The sequence below is a fragment of the Anguilla anguilla genome, chromosome 14 (assembly GCF_013347855.1).
Source record: "Anguilla anguilla isolate fAngAng1 chromosome 14, fAngAng1.pri, whole genome shotgun sequence".
NCBI lineage: Eukaryota > Metazoa > Chordata > Actinopteri > Anguilliformes > Anguillidae > Anguilla > Anguilla anguilla.
The window spans coordinates 27786069-27803581 of record NC_049214.1 but is presented as its reverse complement, the minus strand read 5'-3'; the positions used below and the strand labels follow the sequence as shown (position 1 = coordinate 27803581).

The window sequence follows — 17513 nt, the reverse complement described above, 5'->3', positions numbered from 1 at the left end:
AGTAAAACCCAGCGTACTGCTGTAAAATCCAATGATACTGCAGTAAAACCCCTCCAAACTGCTGCAAAATGTTATGCTGCAGTAAAACCAAGCACTGTTGTAAAGCCCCACTATACCACAGAAAACCCCACTCTACAGCAGTAAATCACAGCATACTGCTGCAAAACTATGTATACTGCTGTGAAATGTATGCCACTGTGAATTACCTAGAATTAAAAATATATATTTTATTTAACCAATAACCTTTATTTAGTATATTGATGTAAAATCAGTTACGCTACTGTACAAAGTACAGAGTATCAAGCGGTTTCAAATGTAATGTTTGTAATATTTAAAAAAGGATGGTCCAGTAAAGTCCTGTAACTGTGTGTCCAGGGTGACGTGGTGCTGCAGTGCGATCACCTGTTTGAGGCGCTGACCAAGCTGTGCGTGCTGGCAAACAAGCACACCTGTATCAGAGTGGTGCAGGGCAGGTGAGACAACCTGTGTCTGCGGTCTGGTTCACACTGTACTTCTGTAGTTCTGTTCTCTGTACTGTAGTTTTGGGGCATTTCTGGGTTGCGGTTCTGTAGTACAGTTCTCTGTACTGTAGTTCTGAGGCTTGCCTATGAGCATTTCTGGGTTGCGGTTCTGTAGTTCTGTTCTCTGTACTGTAGTTTTGGGGCATTTCTGAGTTGCGGTTCTGTTGTTCTGTTAGCAGTAGGTCTGGGATTCTGTTCTCTGTAGCTCTGGGGCATGGTTGCGACAGCTGAATTGTGGCTCTCTGCAGTGTCAGGTTTGATATCCAGCCAGGAAGACAGGGGTTCGTGGACTTCTGCAGTGGCCAGGAGTCCATCGTCTACAAGGCCAAGAATGGACATCTAATGGTGGTGAGTCATCACACACACAGTGCTCTCTTTCAACTGGCACAGACCCATGTCCCTCCAGCTGGTCCAACAATCCCATGTCACTCCACTCCTCTCTCATTGCACTGCTTGGCAGTGGCTCTTCACCTAGTGATACCCAAGTCACTCAGCTCCATCCTCCGCCTCCACGACTTGTGCGTTGCATTCAATATGGCCAACCACCAGATCCTCCTCACATCCATCGCAGAGCAGGGCATCTCAGGCTCTTTCCTTGATTCATTTCTCGCTGACAGATCCTACTGGGTTGGCCTGGAGCGGATCCGTTTCCTCCCCCTGTAACCTCTTGCCCGGTGTCCCCACAGGGCTTCATGTTCGGTCCTCTCCGCTTTTCTCTTTACCTTAAATCACTTAATCAAGTTATCCCTGCTCATGGCATGTAATATCATCACTATGCTGATGACAATCAACACATTTCATTTGCTCCAGGAATCCACTCAAGCAAAGTCTCGCTGACCTGGGACCCAGACCATGTTTGGATGAGCTACACCTGTCCTCTGCCTGTCTAACCCACATGGACGTGCCAGCATCTGGACCCCTACGCAAAGGGATAATAAAGCAGAGATGGAGTTTGTGACATTCCTCACTTTACTGGTAGAAAAGAGAGAAGAGTTCCAGCAGTCTCAAAGTACATTGGGGTAACAACCTATGAGATAACCTCTTTTGGTTGGCACCAATGTACTCTGTGATTGGTGGAGCTCCTCTCTTATCTGTTTTATCATCCCTGCCTCTGTACATTACCTGCTCCAGTGGTGAGTCCAAGGGGTCTGCCCTTGCGGGGAAAGACTTTCCTTACAGTACATGTTCAACTATTGATCAAGCTCAAGCAGATAGTGCTGGTAGATAGACAGACAGACAGGAAGGCAGGGAGGGAGGTAAGTACAGACAGACAGACATCTCCTTCTGCTGAATAAGGGCTGCACCATTCAAACTCAGAGTAGTAGAGCTCATCTTTGCTGTGAAGGTCATCTGAAGGTCACTGTAGGTCATATGTGTTTAATAGGCAGGATTCTTAACTGTGATCAGAATGGTAATGATGTCACTGCATTGCTTCATCGATAACTTTGTGACTTTAAAGCCATATGTACCATATAATTTTTTATAAATATTTACTCACACACAGATGTCTAATAAACTAATAATATCGATTATCAATCACCAAAAAAAAACTTTGAAATCATTATTTTGTGCAGCTGTATATTTTAAATTTTTGGGTTGTTTTCATGTGACATCAAAACATGCACGATGCCATTTTGCTTCACACCATTGTCCTGTACTTTATACACTGACTGACATACTCCAGCAGTGTACTGGGGACTAATAGAGATGTTTTAGCTTCTGAATATTAACTTCTGAACTAGGGTTTATAGAAAGAATTGTGCCAGATAGATAGCTATGTACGTTCAGCATAAAGATTTGCTGTTTTTTTACATAACCTATCCAGTATGCTGCTGGGGCACGCCAGCACATAAATTAAGCCCACGTGTCACTATATTCCTCATACCTATCAAACATTACAAATACAGCAGTTTGGATGAATAGAACTGGGAACCTGATGCAGCATTTTGTTTGTCTCATTCGTTTCAATTTTCGTTCATTTTGTTTCAAAAAACAATGAAGACAAAGGAATCTTGCTTGTGTCACAAGCCTAACACAGCCAAAACATTTCTATATAGCCACACTGAACGCACAGGCCAAGATCTATTATTCAAAAGACAAGAGGGCACAGTCGCAAATGCATGGTCGTCATTCACACCCTCAATCGTGTTTTATTCCCGCTCAAAGCTCCCCACCATTAATATCATGTACTGTGGAGTGACGTTTCTGTCAACAGTACATGATATCAGTGGAAGGGTTATAATAGACATCAACAGATTGGAAACTGTCAGTTGGACAGTTGCCCAAAACCGCCATCTTGTGTCAATTTTTCAATTTCATCTGCTGCATGAAAACGTATTATTCAGGGGCCTCCATAAATATGCTGTAGAAATCGCATTGGAACTGTCATCATCTTTCATTCCGAAACTTGCTGGTACAGGAAAAAATGGCTGCTGCACATCTGATGCCGCTTATAACCTCTTGAAACTTACATTTCAACCTGCCTGTCCGGAATATCTTTCTGGAGTTGTCCTGAGCTGCTCTTAATAGTTTTGTTTTCCTGTGGGTCTACTCCCACAGTCCAAAAACATGCAGGTTAGGCTCATTTAAAGTCTAAATTGCCAGGAGGTATGAGTGTGTGAGTGAACGGTGTGTGTGCCCTGAGGGGAACTGGCGACCTGTCCAGGACGTATTCCTGCCTCACACCCACTGCATGCCGGGATAGGTTAAGCCCGTCATGGCTGTGTTCTTCACCGCAGTGGAAATGCAAAAGGCGGGCAGACCTGTCCACTCTCTGGAGAGCAAGGGAAAGAAACATGATTTTACATCTAAACAGAAGTGCCAGTGTTTTGTTACATTCCATTACATTTACAGTACATCAGACACCAAACCGTTTTGTAAGCATAAACCTATATTAATGTATAATGGCATACAACTGCACCTATCAAAATGAGCATACTTACTCAAAACAGCTAATGTCTGAATAAAATATTTATCCCATTTAAATTTTTATTTAAATTTTCATTAACCACCCCCAGTTTCCTAATATGAAAGACTTTTATATAATGCTATCAAACAAAAATTCAAACACTGGCAAAAATCAAATGAAAAATTAATAAGGGATGCTTATTTCCATATCATATCAGACTATTCATGACTGAAAAACATAACATTTACAAAACGTTCATTACCGTGAGATGGGTACTTCAAATCACTTTAGAATTGTTAAATTCAGAGTGAAAACAGCATGAAAATGATTTAAAGGGTCATGAAATTTAAATAGAACTGAATTTAAAACTTCACACTTCACACAATCCAAAGTAAACTGAACCTTTAAAACTGAATTGAATTGTGTAGATGCTAGTATGTTGCGAAGTACAGCATTCAGCAATTAACACTGAGCAGTGAAAGCATCAACCAATACTGACGCCCACTCGATTTACCCAAAACCACACTAGTCTGCTAAAATTTTAATTTAAATAAAAAGAAATGGACTATTACAGTTACGCTTCACAAACCAGAGTGCAGCGAGGGTGTGAGAGAGAGAGAGCATTGAGAGTGATTGGGATGTTTCTGACCCATTCAGAAAGGCAGAGAAATAGACGCCACCCATTTTTACAGAACATAGAACGCTCAGGGAGCTCCAAAGAGCTCCAAAATCTGAGGAGATAAATGACAGAAACTTTGTTATTTTAACATTTCATTTATGATTTTTTTAATATGTAATATACAGGCTCCTGAATCACAGCGTTGAGGCAGGACACCATAATGCAGATTGCGAGACCCCCAGCGGTGGTGGGCTTCCCAAGAGAATGGCGCTCATACTCATCTGTAGTGATAAAATTAAAATGCACGTACATTTAAAATCAGCATCTGAAAAACGTGAATCCAGACTTCTCTCTCGAATACTGATCTGAACTCTGCAACTTAGCCAGGTTCAGGCAAAATGTACCCATCAATGTTTAGGGTCAGATTACGCAGAAATAACCACAATCCTTTGCTTCAGGATCTAATAAACACGGACATGCAATGTAAAATTTAAAAAAAAATAACAGGAAGAAAAAAAAAATTCCCCACTGACAGGGATATTTACAAAAAAAACAAACAAAAAAAGTTTAGTCTGTTATATCTACAGAAAGCACAATAATCACACAATTAAATGAACTGAATATACCTCTAGGTGAGAAGCAAAAAGTAAAAAATACAGGTTTCTCGGTTTAAAATAGACCACTCTGCGTTACAAAATGCAACGTCTTTTGTACACATGGGAGCATGTGACACCAGGATGAAATCGAACCCTTTTCAAAAGGCCACCTCGCTTCAGGATTTTCTTGAAAGTTGCCATGTACATTTCAACATGTAAAACAACCACAAAAAACAAATCTCACATTTGTATCTTGACTACTGCAGTTGACCATATAAATTATTTTAAATGATTATTATAAATGATCACTTGTTTTGTTGCAAACCTTTATCCCTTCATGAATTTGTAACTTTCAAGGTACGCATGATGCAAACAATGTCATGTTGTTAACCACTATATTAATAATCTTCTAATACTTTAGAAAGCCTATATGCTGATATTACCAATTTCAAAAAATACACTCATATCTTAGCCTTACAGAATACAGAAAATTTCACAATGAAATGTCCAACACACAGAGTGCATCTCTAAAATGACCTGACAAATTTGACCGGCACATACATAACTGAAATACAAAATAATATACATTTTATTCGGGGTCAAAAAATTCTGGAAGAAAAACTGGTTTGGTTAACTTCAGTAATACCGTTGTACAGAGACATGGACATGACTACTTTCAAAAATAAAAATAAAATGCTAATCATAACCATTTCATGGGACCTTACCAATATGTAGCGAGATTCCTGCAGTTTTAAAACCAATTCATTTTGCCTGTGCTTCTGCCGTCTTTTCAGTGACCTCACACAATGTATATTTCATAGCTATAGAGAATTCCTTGGCACAATTTTTATTTTGCAAAATTTTCATCAATCTGCTTCTCTAAGAGTGCAGTGCTGGCTCCAAAAGTTCAGAGGCACAACTGCCGATTCCAACCGCAAACTGGAAAGGTGGTACAAAAGCAGCAAGTAAAGATCAAAATGACCGATCAACAGAAAGTGACTCTGGTGGTGACGAAACGTACGGATTATGGTGCATACAGGACACAGCTGCCCAAACAGAAGAACTACGCTGCGGGAAATGAGCCCAAAGTAAAACGTGCTCGAGTGCTCCTCTGAAACGTTAACAAAAATAATTATTTTCAGCATTAAGAGGGCCACCTTAAAAAAATCACTTCCAGTTTTCCCATGCATAAAAGGAAATCATAATATAGCATGCCCAAGTGGGTAACACTGCGTGCGACAGCAGTGAGATAGAACAGAGCACTGCAGTTCCTCAGGGCTGTGCGGTTTAGCCTGCCGTTCAGCTTTCGACACACATCCGCAGTTCCAGGGGACTGCCAGAGGATCGCGGTTCAGTGCCACCTGACCTGACGCACCTCACCAGTTTTTGTAGAGTACGTTAATGATCACATTACAAAATCATTGGCCATTTCCAAGACTAGGGGTATTTCAATGCATCGCACCACAGTTCATGACTTTTGCATGAGATTTGTAACTACACAGAACTGGATTCCTGTGGTAAATCCTTAGGGCCCGCTCGCTGCATCTGTGCCATATTAATATCAACCATCAATATGAGTACATTAGCACTAGCAGATCTGCTTTTCCCAGAGATTCCCCTTCTTACTGATCCAAGCCATAATATTAATCAGTCAAATAACTACTGTACAAGTAGTTTTAAAAAATCATATATATATATATATATAGCAAATGTCAGAGACCACCCTTTCGTTAATTTAATTTCCAGTCAAATCAGCCGTCCATTGCAATTTTGTCCCTCCATGTCAGACAATAATCCAGGAAACATAACAGAAAAGCCTCCACCACTACATACAATACAAAATCTTTCGGTATTTGTCCACTCTGTCTTTTGTGCACCCTACTACCAAAACTAAATAAAAGTTGTAACCAAAAGTGTCAGTGATGTCCCTCTTGCTTCAGATCTGAAGGAAAATGCTTATAAATACAAACAAATCTATAAAATACAAACATATCATGCAATATCCTCCAAACCGTGTTTGATAGGGAGCAAATTCATTCTACGGCTGGATAGCGACCCCAAGCAAACTGCTAAGGTGCTGGTGCACTCAGAAGAATTAACAGGTTACCCAGGAGTCCAGGCTTCAACTGAATCACTGAATTTGTTTGGGATAAACTGAGTCGCAAGAAGCAGAAAATGCAACCGGACTTCTAAAATCAAATTTTGGAGGCGTTTACAAGGAGCACAGAAAATTATCCCTGTGGATTTCTTTATAAAAATTAAAAAAAAAACACTCAAACCAAGTCTCCCGAAAAGAATGGAAGCTGTGACAAGGGCAAAAGCTGGACACGCTAAATACTGAAAGATCTGATAACGCACATAGTTGTGGAGTTTTTTTTAGTGTAATTTTGCGTTAATATACCACATGAATATGTTTGCACCATGCGTCGTGGGCTCAAATAAGAGCCCCTTAGCTAAAGAAGATTAATTACATACCAAACCTTGCATGAGACACAAGTGCTTGCATGCCTGGGCAGTACACACTACCCACACATATGGCCATATTTTCTACAACACTTTTTCAGGAGGTCACAGTGAACTAGACCGTGTGCAGTAATGGCATTTCAGGATCACCTGCCGTTTTCCCCTGGTACACCGTTAGAACCAAAAAGAAACCCATACACAACACCGAGATAAAAAAAAAAAAAGAAAAAAGAACAGAATCCGCAATCGGGAGAATATTTACGTAAAATGCCACAATATCATGCTGCTGGATCTCTGCTCCACATCCTCACGGGTCGAAATCACCGCCATTCAAGTGCGCTGCTGTGCTGACCGGGCCGGTACACTCACTGCAGGGTCACACAGCAGACGTCTTCGATTCTCACTTCATTATACGATGGGTAATAATGCAACTAAGAGCTAAAATAATCTCACTGCTGACAAGGGACACATGCCACAAGGACTGAGGAGGGAAAAAAAAACAAAAACTACCAAGAAAAAACAGAAAAGAAAAAAGAAAATGAAGAGAACAGTGACGTGTCAGTCTTTTGTCCCCGTTACTGAATCTGGTACAGAGGACGCGCTCCTTCCTGGCGAGCAGAACATGAGGAGGAGGAGGATTAGGAGGAGGGAGGGAGGGAGCGAGGGCTCAGTCTATGGGCTGCGGGTCGGCGATGGGCATGGTGTGCAGCACCTCGTCCAGCAGCTGCAGGGCGCGGTGCAGGTGGATCTCGATCCAGCAGGGCGTCTCCTTGATGCTCTGCCGCGGGTAGTCGGGGCCCCAGCCCTTCACGAAGCTCATGCGCAGGATGCAGAGCCGCCGCAGGTCGTCCACGCCGATGCCCGCCGCCGCCGACAGGCCTGCGCAGGCAGGAAAAGCCGTTACCACGGTAACAATCGCGCGAGAAAAGGTCAGCTGTGCTTACGAGTAAAAAGGCCTTTCATTAAAGGGGTAATTACCTTTCTGGAGATTTTATATTTATATCGCGTTTGGTCAGTGTAAGGTTTTCGATTGGCGCAGACTTTCTGAGAACCTGCTGGCTTTACAATGGATGCTATAAGGACAGGTGGTTTAAAGCAAGAAAATATATTTTAGCTTCAAAGCTGCGTGTACAGAGACATCATGCCTCCAGAGGTTTGTACATGAGTTTATTACAAGATTTATTATTTGAAATAAATGACGTTCAATGGCACATGCAACCTGAGATCGCTGTTCTCAAAAAAATAAGTACAGGCACAATATAAAAACTGATAAGTTTCCAATTAGGAAAATTAATGTGTTCATCTGTAAAGCCTTTGGAAATGAAACACCGATAACTGAGTTACCTGAAGTGTGTTTTTTTGCTTTAGACCACAAACGAGCAAAAGCCCCAATAACCACCATTATAAAGCTGGCACTTTGTCAGAAATATCGTTCATCTGAACATAAAACTGGCTGGGCCAAACAATAACATCCATTAAAGCAGAAATCATATCAAAATAAATCATAAATTTCACCGCTTTTTTCCCCTAACCCAACACTCACCGATAGCAGGAGCGTTTTCCCCCACGCCATGGCGACGCCTACCCAACACTCACTGATAGCAGGAGCGTTTTTCCCCTAACCCAACACTCACTGATAGCAGGAGCGTATTTCCCCTAACCCAACACTCACTGATAGCAGGAGCGTTTTTCCCCTAACCCAACACTCACTGATAGCAGGAGCGTTTTTCCCCTAACCCAACACTCACTGATAGCAGGAGCGTTTTTCCCCTAACCCAACACTCCCTGATAGCAGGAGTGTTTTTCCCCTAACCCAACACTCACTGATAGCAGGAGCGTTTTTCCCCTAACCCAACACTCACTGATAGCAGGAGCGATGCCCCCCACAGAGCCGGGTCCGGGGATGTTCCCGGCGACTGCGGCGGCTTGGGCTGCGGCCGCCGCCTGCGCCGTGGCTGCCTGCTGCTGCATCTGCCTGTGGCACTGGTGCAGGTCAAACACCTGCAGGAGACAGAGCAGCACAGTCATACACCAGAGTTACACACAGCAGTAACACAGAGTCACAGTCTCCACAAGGTCAGAGTCACACAGTTACACAGAGTCACCCAGCAGGGCCACACAGCAGAGTCACACAGTCACAAGGTCAGTGTCACAGTTACACAGTACAGTTACACAGCAGGGTTACACAGAGTCACACAGCAGAGTCACAGTTACACAGTACAGTTACACAGCAGGATTACACAGGGTCACACAGCAGAGTCACAGTTACACAGTACAGTTACACAGCAGGGTTACACAGAGTCACACAGCAGAGTCACAGCAAAGTCACACAGACATATCTCCTCAGCCAGACACAACACCCAGATTCAGAAAAAAGTATACAAAAATTATCAGGGTACATCTGTTTGAATTACTACCACAGTGAATATGTAAAAAACAAAATATGTATTGAGTAAAGTTCAGTGATTTTTTTCTTTTAAATACCTTTGGTTCAAATGCATTTACAAACTTCAACAGCAGGTTTTTGTGTGTCTGTACACCAGGGATCAGCAACTCACGGTCCTCGAGGGCCGAGGACTGCTGGTTTTCCACCCTCCCTTTGCCTGGGAGTCCGGTGTGAAGACAGTCTGGCCAATCAGTAGCACTAATTACCCGGGAGAAAAGAAAACCTGGGCTGGATTTGGATTCGAGGGCCAGAGTTGATGATCCCCTGCTGTACACCACCCCGCCATTCACGCATTCTCAGTGTTAAAGGTGCTGCTGGAGTAAAGAGAAGCGCAGCCGTGAGCGGGCCCACCTTGATGTAGGCGCTGGGGTAGATCTTGTGCACGGCGTCGCCGGGCGCTCTCCCGGCCTCCCGGTCCAGGTAGTAGCTCTGCACGAAGACTGCGTGGTCGCTAAGGCAACGCACCCACACGTCCCCTTCCCCCTTGCACTCCAGCTGGACGCCCTTGCCGATGTGCAGCCTGAGGAGCCGACGGAACAGTCACAGATTTTATGAGATTTGGCGCGCTTACCTGGTGCCCTGGAGCCAAAATTACACTTCGGAAATGAAATGAAACATTGCTACGAATCTTACTATCAGACACTATATAATATTTCATTCTTCAAATAGTCCACATTTATGTTCTAATCCGCCTCAAATTGACATCACAGGCCACAAATGCATTATACAGCTAAATGGAACTGTAAAATGGAGAAAAGTCTTGGCACAGTCATGGAAAGGTTGTGATTGGCTGGTGAAAACGCTTGGGAAGCCCGTGCCTGGCTCTCTCGATGGCCTCGGTCCGGTGCACGTTGCTCAGCTGGCCGAGGCAGAAGCGGTCGCCGCCCGAGGGGTCCACGTATCCGTCCACGGTCACGATGGGGCAGGTGGAGGGCACTTTGAAGGTCTCGCCCACCTGCAAGTCCATCTCGAAGTAGGCGATGGAGCACCAGTAATCGGGCGCTACGGGGCAGAGGGGGGGACAAAAAGGACCGTCACAAATCATATCTCCTCAAAAATGGCATCTTCCGTGTATTAAACAAAGAGAAAAAAGATACGTGTTCACAATAAAAGGTAAGTATTCACGTACACAGACAGTATGTAAGTGTTAGACTCACCTGGATGGTTGGATATTGGGGGCTGGAATGCAATCTCATTGTGTACGGGCCCTGAAAGAGAAACGCACATTTACTCAATTTTACTAGTACTGGAAGCGCAAGATGTCCCTGCTGACCGTTAACGGCAATGCCGTTTCTCCCGGCTGTCCAGCTTCCAATTCACTCTCAATTTGCTACTGGGAGTGAATTTTAATTAGCTAGTTACATAGCTGTATTAATAATGCAGACAAAGATCCATTTACTTGGAGAAGAATTAGCACTTCTACTACTAACCAGCACGTACAGCAGTGCACTGCGGGTATAACCTGCACTTACAGTAGTGTCCAGGGTGAGGCATCGGGGGATGGTGCTGTAGATGCCCATTTTGATGGTGAGGGATGTTGGGTGTGAAACTGCCGCTTCTCGTCCATGTTGAGTTTGCACCTATTAGGGAACATTTTGAAGTTAGAACAGCATACACACCTTCTGAACTGACTGCCCTCGCTCTCCATGACTCAGCAGTGGGCGGGACCGGTGCTCAGAGAGCAGGACCGATAGAGCAGGGGGCGGAGCCAGTGCTAAGAGGGCGGGACTTACTGTGGTGGTAGGTGGCAGGCTGGCCAGCAGGGAAGCCATTTTGCTGCGAGCCCTGTCCTGCTCCTGAGGCCGTTGGCAGCAGCCCCTCCCCACTGGGAGCCCCCGACAGCAGGCCACTGGACTGGGCTGAGGAGAGAGAGCAGCACAGTCAAACACGCACACACATGTACATTACACACACACACACACACACACTCACACACACACACACACACACACACACACGCACACACACACACACACACACACACACACACACACACACACGCACACAGAAAGCTTTTTCGTCATCTCTCCCCTGGAGCCCACTGCCAGGCAGAACACAGGCCTCTGGGGAGAGATTACCGGCTCCACTGAGCCCAGCTCTATTATTGTTATAGTTCATATAGCGTGCAGCTGAAATTAAAAACAGAATGGCGCTAAATAGGAGACAGGCCGAAATGAAGAAAGCACGGAGAGCATGGCCGCAGTGACGCACGGGGGAACGGGACGGGGGGGGGCTTACGCGCGGATCCCACGGCGATGCTGGAGAAGGCCGAGGAGGCGGAGCCGCTGGCCTCCGCGGCGGGCAGCAGGGCGGGGCCGCTGAAGGGCTCCGGGGCCGCCGTCCTGGAGGGGGGGTGCTGGATGGTCGGGGCGTGGCCCTCGACGCTGGGCAGCGAGGACGGGCCCTCGAAGTCGTACTCGTCTTTCACCGTCAGGCCGTAGGGAACTGGGGGAGGAGAGAGCGCCGCGGGATCGCGGGTTATCACCGTGTGCTCCACCCTACCCGCGTAAACTCTTACGACTTAACCCGCTCAAAAGCCTTCGCCACAGCTGCAACAACAGCAGAAGCCCCTGTGGACCTCCACAGCTTGTAACCGGCGGAAAACTGTTTGCATTTTTTTTCCTTGTGGCCATGCTACCATACAAAGCAATTTGTTTTTGATTCTGACGCAGCATTTCCAATGAGAATCTTTACCAAAAGGAATAAATAAACAAAAAAAACAAAGAAAATTTAATCAAAAAGAAAAGCGAAGAAGACTTCACTCACCGGAGTTGTTTATAGTCAGTCCTGACAGGTCTGTAAAAGACAAGAGACATAGAGAGTCACAATATTTCTTTCTTTCTTTCACCCTTTCTTTAGACGGACTGCACTTATATGGCGCTTCTTCCACTAACTGGTTACCCCAGTGACATGCTGCCACATCTCCCTCATACGGCTGACTAATGATCGTTTTGGATGTTATATATTTCTCTGTGGGGCTACTGGCGGCAGTTAGCACTGGTGCGGGCAGGATTCCATTCTGGGCCCTGGGGCCCATCCATGCACTAAACGAGAACAGTGCCTTAGCCACCCAGCAAGCCCCCAGGGTCACTTTCTATACAAAAGTTTGTCATAACTATCCTCAAAAGCAGTTTTGTGCAAAAAAAATTTTCCTTCAAAAAATAACTAAAAACAAAAGAAGCACTTCAAGTGGCCACGGTGGGCTAACTAAAGTGGTTCCAAGCCTTGTTGCTGGAGGCCTGCCATCCTGTAGGTTTTCACTCCAACCCTAAACAAGGCACACCTCGTTGAGCTGCTAAATTAATAGAATCATGCGTGGCGAGTTAGGGCTGGAATGAAAACCTCCAGGACGGTAGGTCTCCAGGAGCGGCGCGAGGGAGCCGCCGGGCTGACCGACTCACCGATTCCCGGAGACACCACCCTCTCGTAGTGGTACGGGTTCACGCAGACGCTGTCGCACTTCAGGTCGAAGGCGAACTGGCAGTACTTGACGTGCTTCAGCTCGTTCTTGTGCAGGTCGGGCCACCGCCATAACCGCGCGTAGATCACGTGGGGGAAGCCCTTCCGCCCGGCCACCTGGGAGCGGGGGGGAACGAGAGAGACCGCGAAGCCGTCAGATGGGTCTGGTAAAACGGCTGGCCAGGCGCTGGGCGGGACGGCGGGCACCACACCTACACGGAACCGCGGGTTTGGCGCTTTTCGGGGTTTCCCACGGAAATTACCACAATGACATCTCCACCCCTTTTACTCATAATGTTCTGTACCCTCAAACGTCAAGTAAACACAGAATCTGAAAGATCATAAAGTCGCACAATAAAGCAAGAATATCTTCACAGTAGCCAACTGTGGGACACACTGGCAAAAATATATGCCACTTATACATATGCCACTTCAGCTAACAGGACATATTCAAAAAAACAGTTGGTAGACACCATATTTATTTCAGGGTTCCCCCAGCTATTAATTATCAAACAGAAAAGAAATCTGTAAAAACCTCAGTCTCAGATCTCCACGAAAGTGTAAATAAAGGCAGGGTGGCACTATTCAACAAATGTGGCACGGTGTAGTCATGGTTTCAGCAGGTCGGCTACAAGGCTGCACCATGTGAATACAACAGCTCACCGCTACCCTTCGCCACCGCGGACCCTCTGAGGCCCTTCCCCCTACGCCATTTTCCTGGGGAAGCCCTGTATTTTCCCATCTATTCACCTGATTTTGTGCAGGTGAGTTAATAGCAGTAAAATAACCCTACAGTGCTTCATGGTCAAAGAGCTGTGCCTTGGCCATTTTGCACCCACGCATCGACTAAGAAACACTGAAGGAAAAAAAATCAATAACCTCCTTCTTCATGCATTATCTTCATTGAAACCAAAGCAGTAATTTAGATAACGCAGGTGTAAATCAGTCCAGACTTTCTGAAGGGAAGAATGAAAAACGTTCTGATAGCCTCAAGGGTGAGGCTTTGAGTATCCCCAGCTTAGCACCATGACGAGCAGCTTTCCTTAAGGAAACACCGCATAGCCAATATGCTCTGCATGCCATGCTGCTCTGTTTAGGGAAACATGAAGCATCCTGTTTGTAATACCGCAACATAGCGCAGTGAAATTCATGGGGTCAAATAGTATATTTTTCGACGCTACAGTTAAACTCCAACGCATATTTTATCTCCAGGGAGATCACAGGCACATCTATCATGCTCACTCTGCTGCAGGGACGTCGCGTGCTGAAACAGTTTGGCATCCTCGTACTCTGTTGGGCTTCCGATGAATTTGGACCTTCACAAGCCAGCGACATGCCGCGCAGAAGTCAATTTTCACAGCTCCAAATGCACGGGGCCAGAAATTAAGGTAGCCTACAGTATTTAATGAACGTGTCTAAAAGCGCATCCTACTGCATATTCAATGAATTAGCATTTGCTTCAATATTTCACCAATATCTGTATAATCAATATTTTTCCCCATTTTGCGCTTGAAAAATTGAGGCACTGGTCATTGTTTGTGATTGCTTTATATTTGGCAAGTTCACCGACATACATTCCTGCCCGTTTCTATAAAAAGCAGCCCCTAATGCCTGTCTGGCAATGGAACTTCTGGACAGGCAGGGTCTTTGGCATCAGTGCTTCTATTGGGCATTTATGACCTTAACACCTTCACACCTGCCAAATACACCTCTGAAGTAGGCTAATTATGTCTGTATTGCAAAATGGATTTTTAAACACAAACCTTTACTTATACAAGTAACCATAACGCTTATGATGCCAGCACAACAAAATTACGTTCTTGAAATGCTCTTCACTGGACTTAATTCATTTGGGATTGGAAAACATTTCAACAGTTTTCCCTTTTGGGATAATCAAGCTTGTGGAATCTGACATCCAGCTATTGAGCCAAAACAAGGAACAGTTGCATAATGCAGATTTCAAGTTTAAGTCACATATCACTGACCATTACTTACAATTACATTAGAGATACTGAAAACTGGATGCCCACAATGAACTGCAGTTGAAAACTACAAAAGAATAGCTAATTATGCAGTGACATATGCAATCACGGGGCATCAAACCAGCTGCCTGGTTAAGCAGCTAGCTTGCTACACTTCAGGAATTTCATCAATAACAGCCAACTCAGTCACATTCCAGGGATATAGTTAGTCTTGCCTTCGCAACACACTATATAACGGCATACCCACTAATGTCAGTCTTTTGCTCTGACCCTTACTATTCTTTTTCAGACCCAGTTTAGACCAACAGAAAAACGTGTCTCGCCCCACCAGCCTATTACATCCCGTAATCGCACTTCTGTGCACAGCGCCCCCTACCTGCAGGCGGCCGTCCAGGGTGCGCTGGATGGTGACGCACTTGCTGGGGTGCGCCCCGTTGGTGGTGATGGCGGTGATGAGCGAGTCCAGCTCGTCCTTCTTCTCCTTCAGCTTCTTCACCAGGCTCTCGATGGCGCGCTTGGAGAAGGACTCGCTCTCGCCGCCCTGCCGGTGGCACATCAGGCTGTGCACGATGCTCAGGCAGGCGTCGTTGCTGGTGGGAGTGTTCGTGATGGACATGGCGCGGGGCCTCCGGGGGCTAGGTCTCTGTACTCTGTGTCAAAGCAGCAGCGGGTGAGCCGCAGGCGGCGTCCTTTAAGGTCTCTTAGATCGTACAGTCCGCTTTTCGCGCAGTCTGGAAAGTCTCCCTTCGCTCCGAGGCTGTGGTCCCATGAGACTGGAACGAGGGAGAAGACTTTCCTTCAGCCGCTGCCCTGTGTTCTGGAGGGGGGTCCCAGAGGGAATACGGTGGGCAACAGAGGCTGTGATGGAGGAAAGCACAGAAGAGGTTAAGTCCCTACGTGCTTCACTCCATTCAGGCACACAGCTTCAGACCAATCGTTTGCAAGATAAAAATTTTTAAAAAGCTAAGAAAAATTTGTAAAGGCACATTGTTTACACACAACAGTAGTTAAGGTATTTTAAACATAAAAAAATTTGTTTTGGGGATAAGGTATTGGGATATTTCAGAGCCAACGAATATAGAAATGGCATTAATCCTAAAACAGTGATGAAGCTCAGACAGATGCCCAACACAGTACTTTAGAACACACAGGCTGATTTAGAGAACCTGTTCTAGGGGGTGATCACGTAGGACAGGAGTGTCTGCTGGTTGAAGTAGTTTCCTTTCAACCAGCAGCCAATTTAGGCTTTGAAAGCAAGGTGTATGGAGACAACTGGAATTAATTACTCAAATTCAACACAGTGCTTCATTGAAACATACATAAAACTAGAAGATTCTGTGGCTCTCCATGACTACAGTTACAGATCCTTGTGGTAATGCCACTAGGGGTATGAACACGCATGAGTCATTTATTGAGCTGTATGCCCCAAGTTCCTACAGTAGGATCTGAGTGTAGACTAACCTATCCTTTGGATTCAAACAGATAGAGAGAGAGATCCTTAGGATCCAGAACCAGAATAACATATATAGACTAGCCACATTCCATATTAAACACAACTCAACTTTTCTTCTTATAGAAACACTAAGCCAAGGTAGCTACATGAACTGCCTTGGCAGCTATCTAACAAGTATGCAAATCAAAAGTCTGGCGACGTTAGCAGTTTAAACGTTGACATTCCATATTCTCAAAACGAAAAACTAGGTAACAGCAATAAGTTTCAGATACAGCTGCAACGTCACTGTGCGAAAATTAGCGATTTGCTAAATAACATAGCTAGCTATAGCCAACATCAATACACAGCTGTGGGTGATGCTTCTTCACTAGTCATCAAACTAGCTAAGGAAAGCTAGCTAGCTAGCTAAACCTTGTAAATAAATATGCATAAATGAAGGTGTCGTTAACTATCTATCGTATCAAATCGACAGAGAGGCTGCACGTCGTTTTCCAAAGCTTCTGATATTTGACTGAAACATGCCAATATTTGCTGTTATGCGACAAGATAGTTAGCCAATTTTACCCTGTCGCCGACTAGCTGACTAGAACAAAACAAACTTGGCTTGCGAGCTAACATTCTAGCTAGGTAGCTAGCACTAGATTAGACTTCTTTCTTAGCACGTATCTTCTTCTCGTCCGCGAAAACATTACAAACTTCACCAATACCCCTTGCAACATGATGTATTTACTCCGTTTTTATAATCATTTTTTCACTCTTGGCCTAGCTAACTAGCTAGTTTACTCACAAACTCGTTTCCCTTACCGACGATTTGCTAGCCAGCGGTGTAGCCTGTTCGTCAGTGTCTTGTTCAGGCGTTTCGTTTTCTTAAGTTTTTTTCCAAGAAACTTTATTATGGCAAAATTATAAACATGTGTACTTGTTTATTCAAAACAACTAACGGAGAATAACTAGCTAGCTGCGCGACTTCCCTCACAAGCTAGCTAGCCAGCTAGAGGGAGCAATCCCGAACACCAAAATGGCTCAGCTACTCGTACAAACATGGAGAATCGCACATGCGCAGGAA

At 44.9% G+C, this 17513-nt stretch overlaps 2 protein-coding genes across 4 annotated transcripts in view; one reads left to right on the top strand and one right to left on the bottom strand.

The window, feature by feature from the left end:
* myo1hb (myosin IHb) overlaps window positions 1–2067 on the top strand; it is a 32074-nt gene extending 30007 nt beyond the window's left edge. For both annotated transcript variants that reach the window (XM_035390881.1, XM_035390882.1), the window contains 3 exons: window positions 376–473; window positions 770–869; window positions 1332–2067. In XM_035390881.1, coding sequence (XP_035246772.1) covers window positions 376–473; window positions 770–869; window positions 1332–1358 — 225 coding nt within the window. In that variant the 3' untranslated portion in view covers window positions 1359–2067. The remainder of the gene's footprint in view (window positions 1–375; window positions 474–769; window positions 870–1331) is intronic.
* Window positions 2068–4183: 2116 nt separating this feature from the next.
* Window positions 4184–17488, bottom strand: LOC118212702 (mothers against decapentaplegic homolog 4-like). Of its 2 annotated transcripts, none has more exons than XM_035390884.1 (12): window positions 17235–17488; window positions 15371–15852; window positions 12955–13129; window positions 12320–12349; window positions 11792–11998; window positions 11287–11412; window positions 11026–11133; window positions 10711–10761; window positions 10372–10555; window positions 9905–10073; window positions 8970–9108; window positions 4184–7986 (listed from the first exon to the last, which is right to left on the bottom strand). In XM_035390884.1, exons 2-12 carry the CDS (start codon window positions 15608–15610, stop codon window positions 7775–7777), a joined length of 1641 nt encoding a protein of 546 aa, XP_035246775.1. In that variant the 5' UTR covers window positions 15611–15852; window positions 17235–17488; the 3' UTR covers window positions 4184–7774. The 2 variants fall into 2 exon arrangements, with proteins under 2 accessions (XP_035246775.1, XP_035246774.1); XM_035390883.1 differs by having other exon boundaries at window positions 17252–17488.
* Between the last annotated feature and the right edge of the window lie 25 nt (window positions 17489–17513).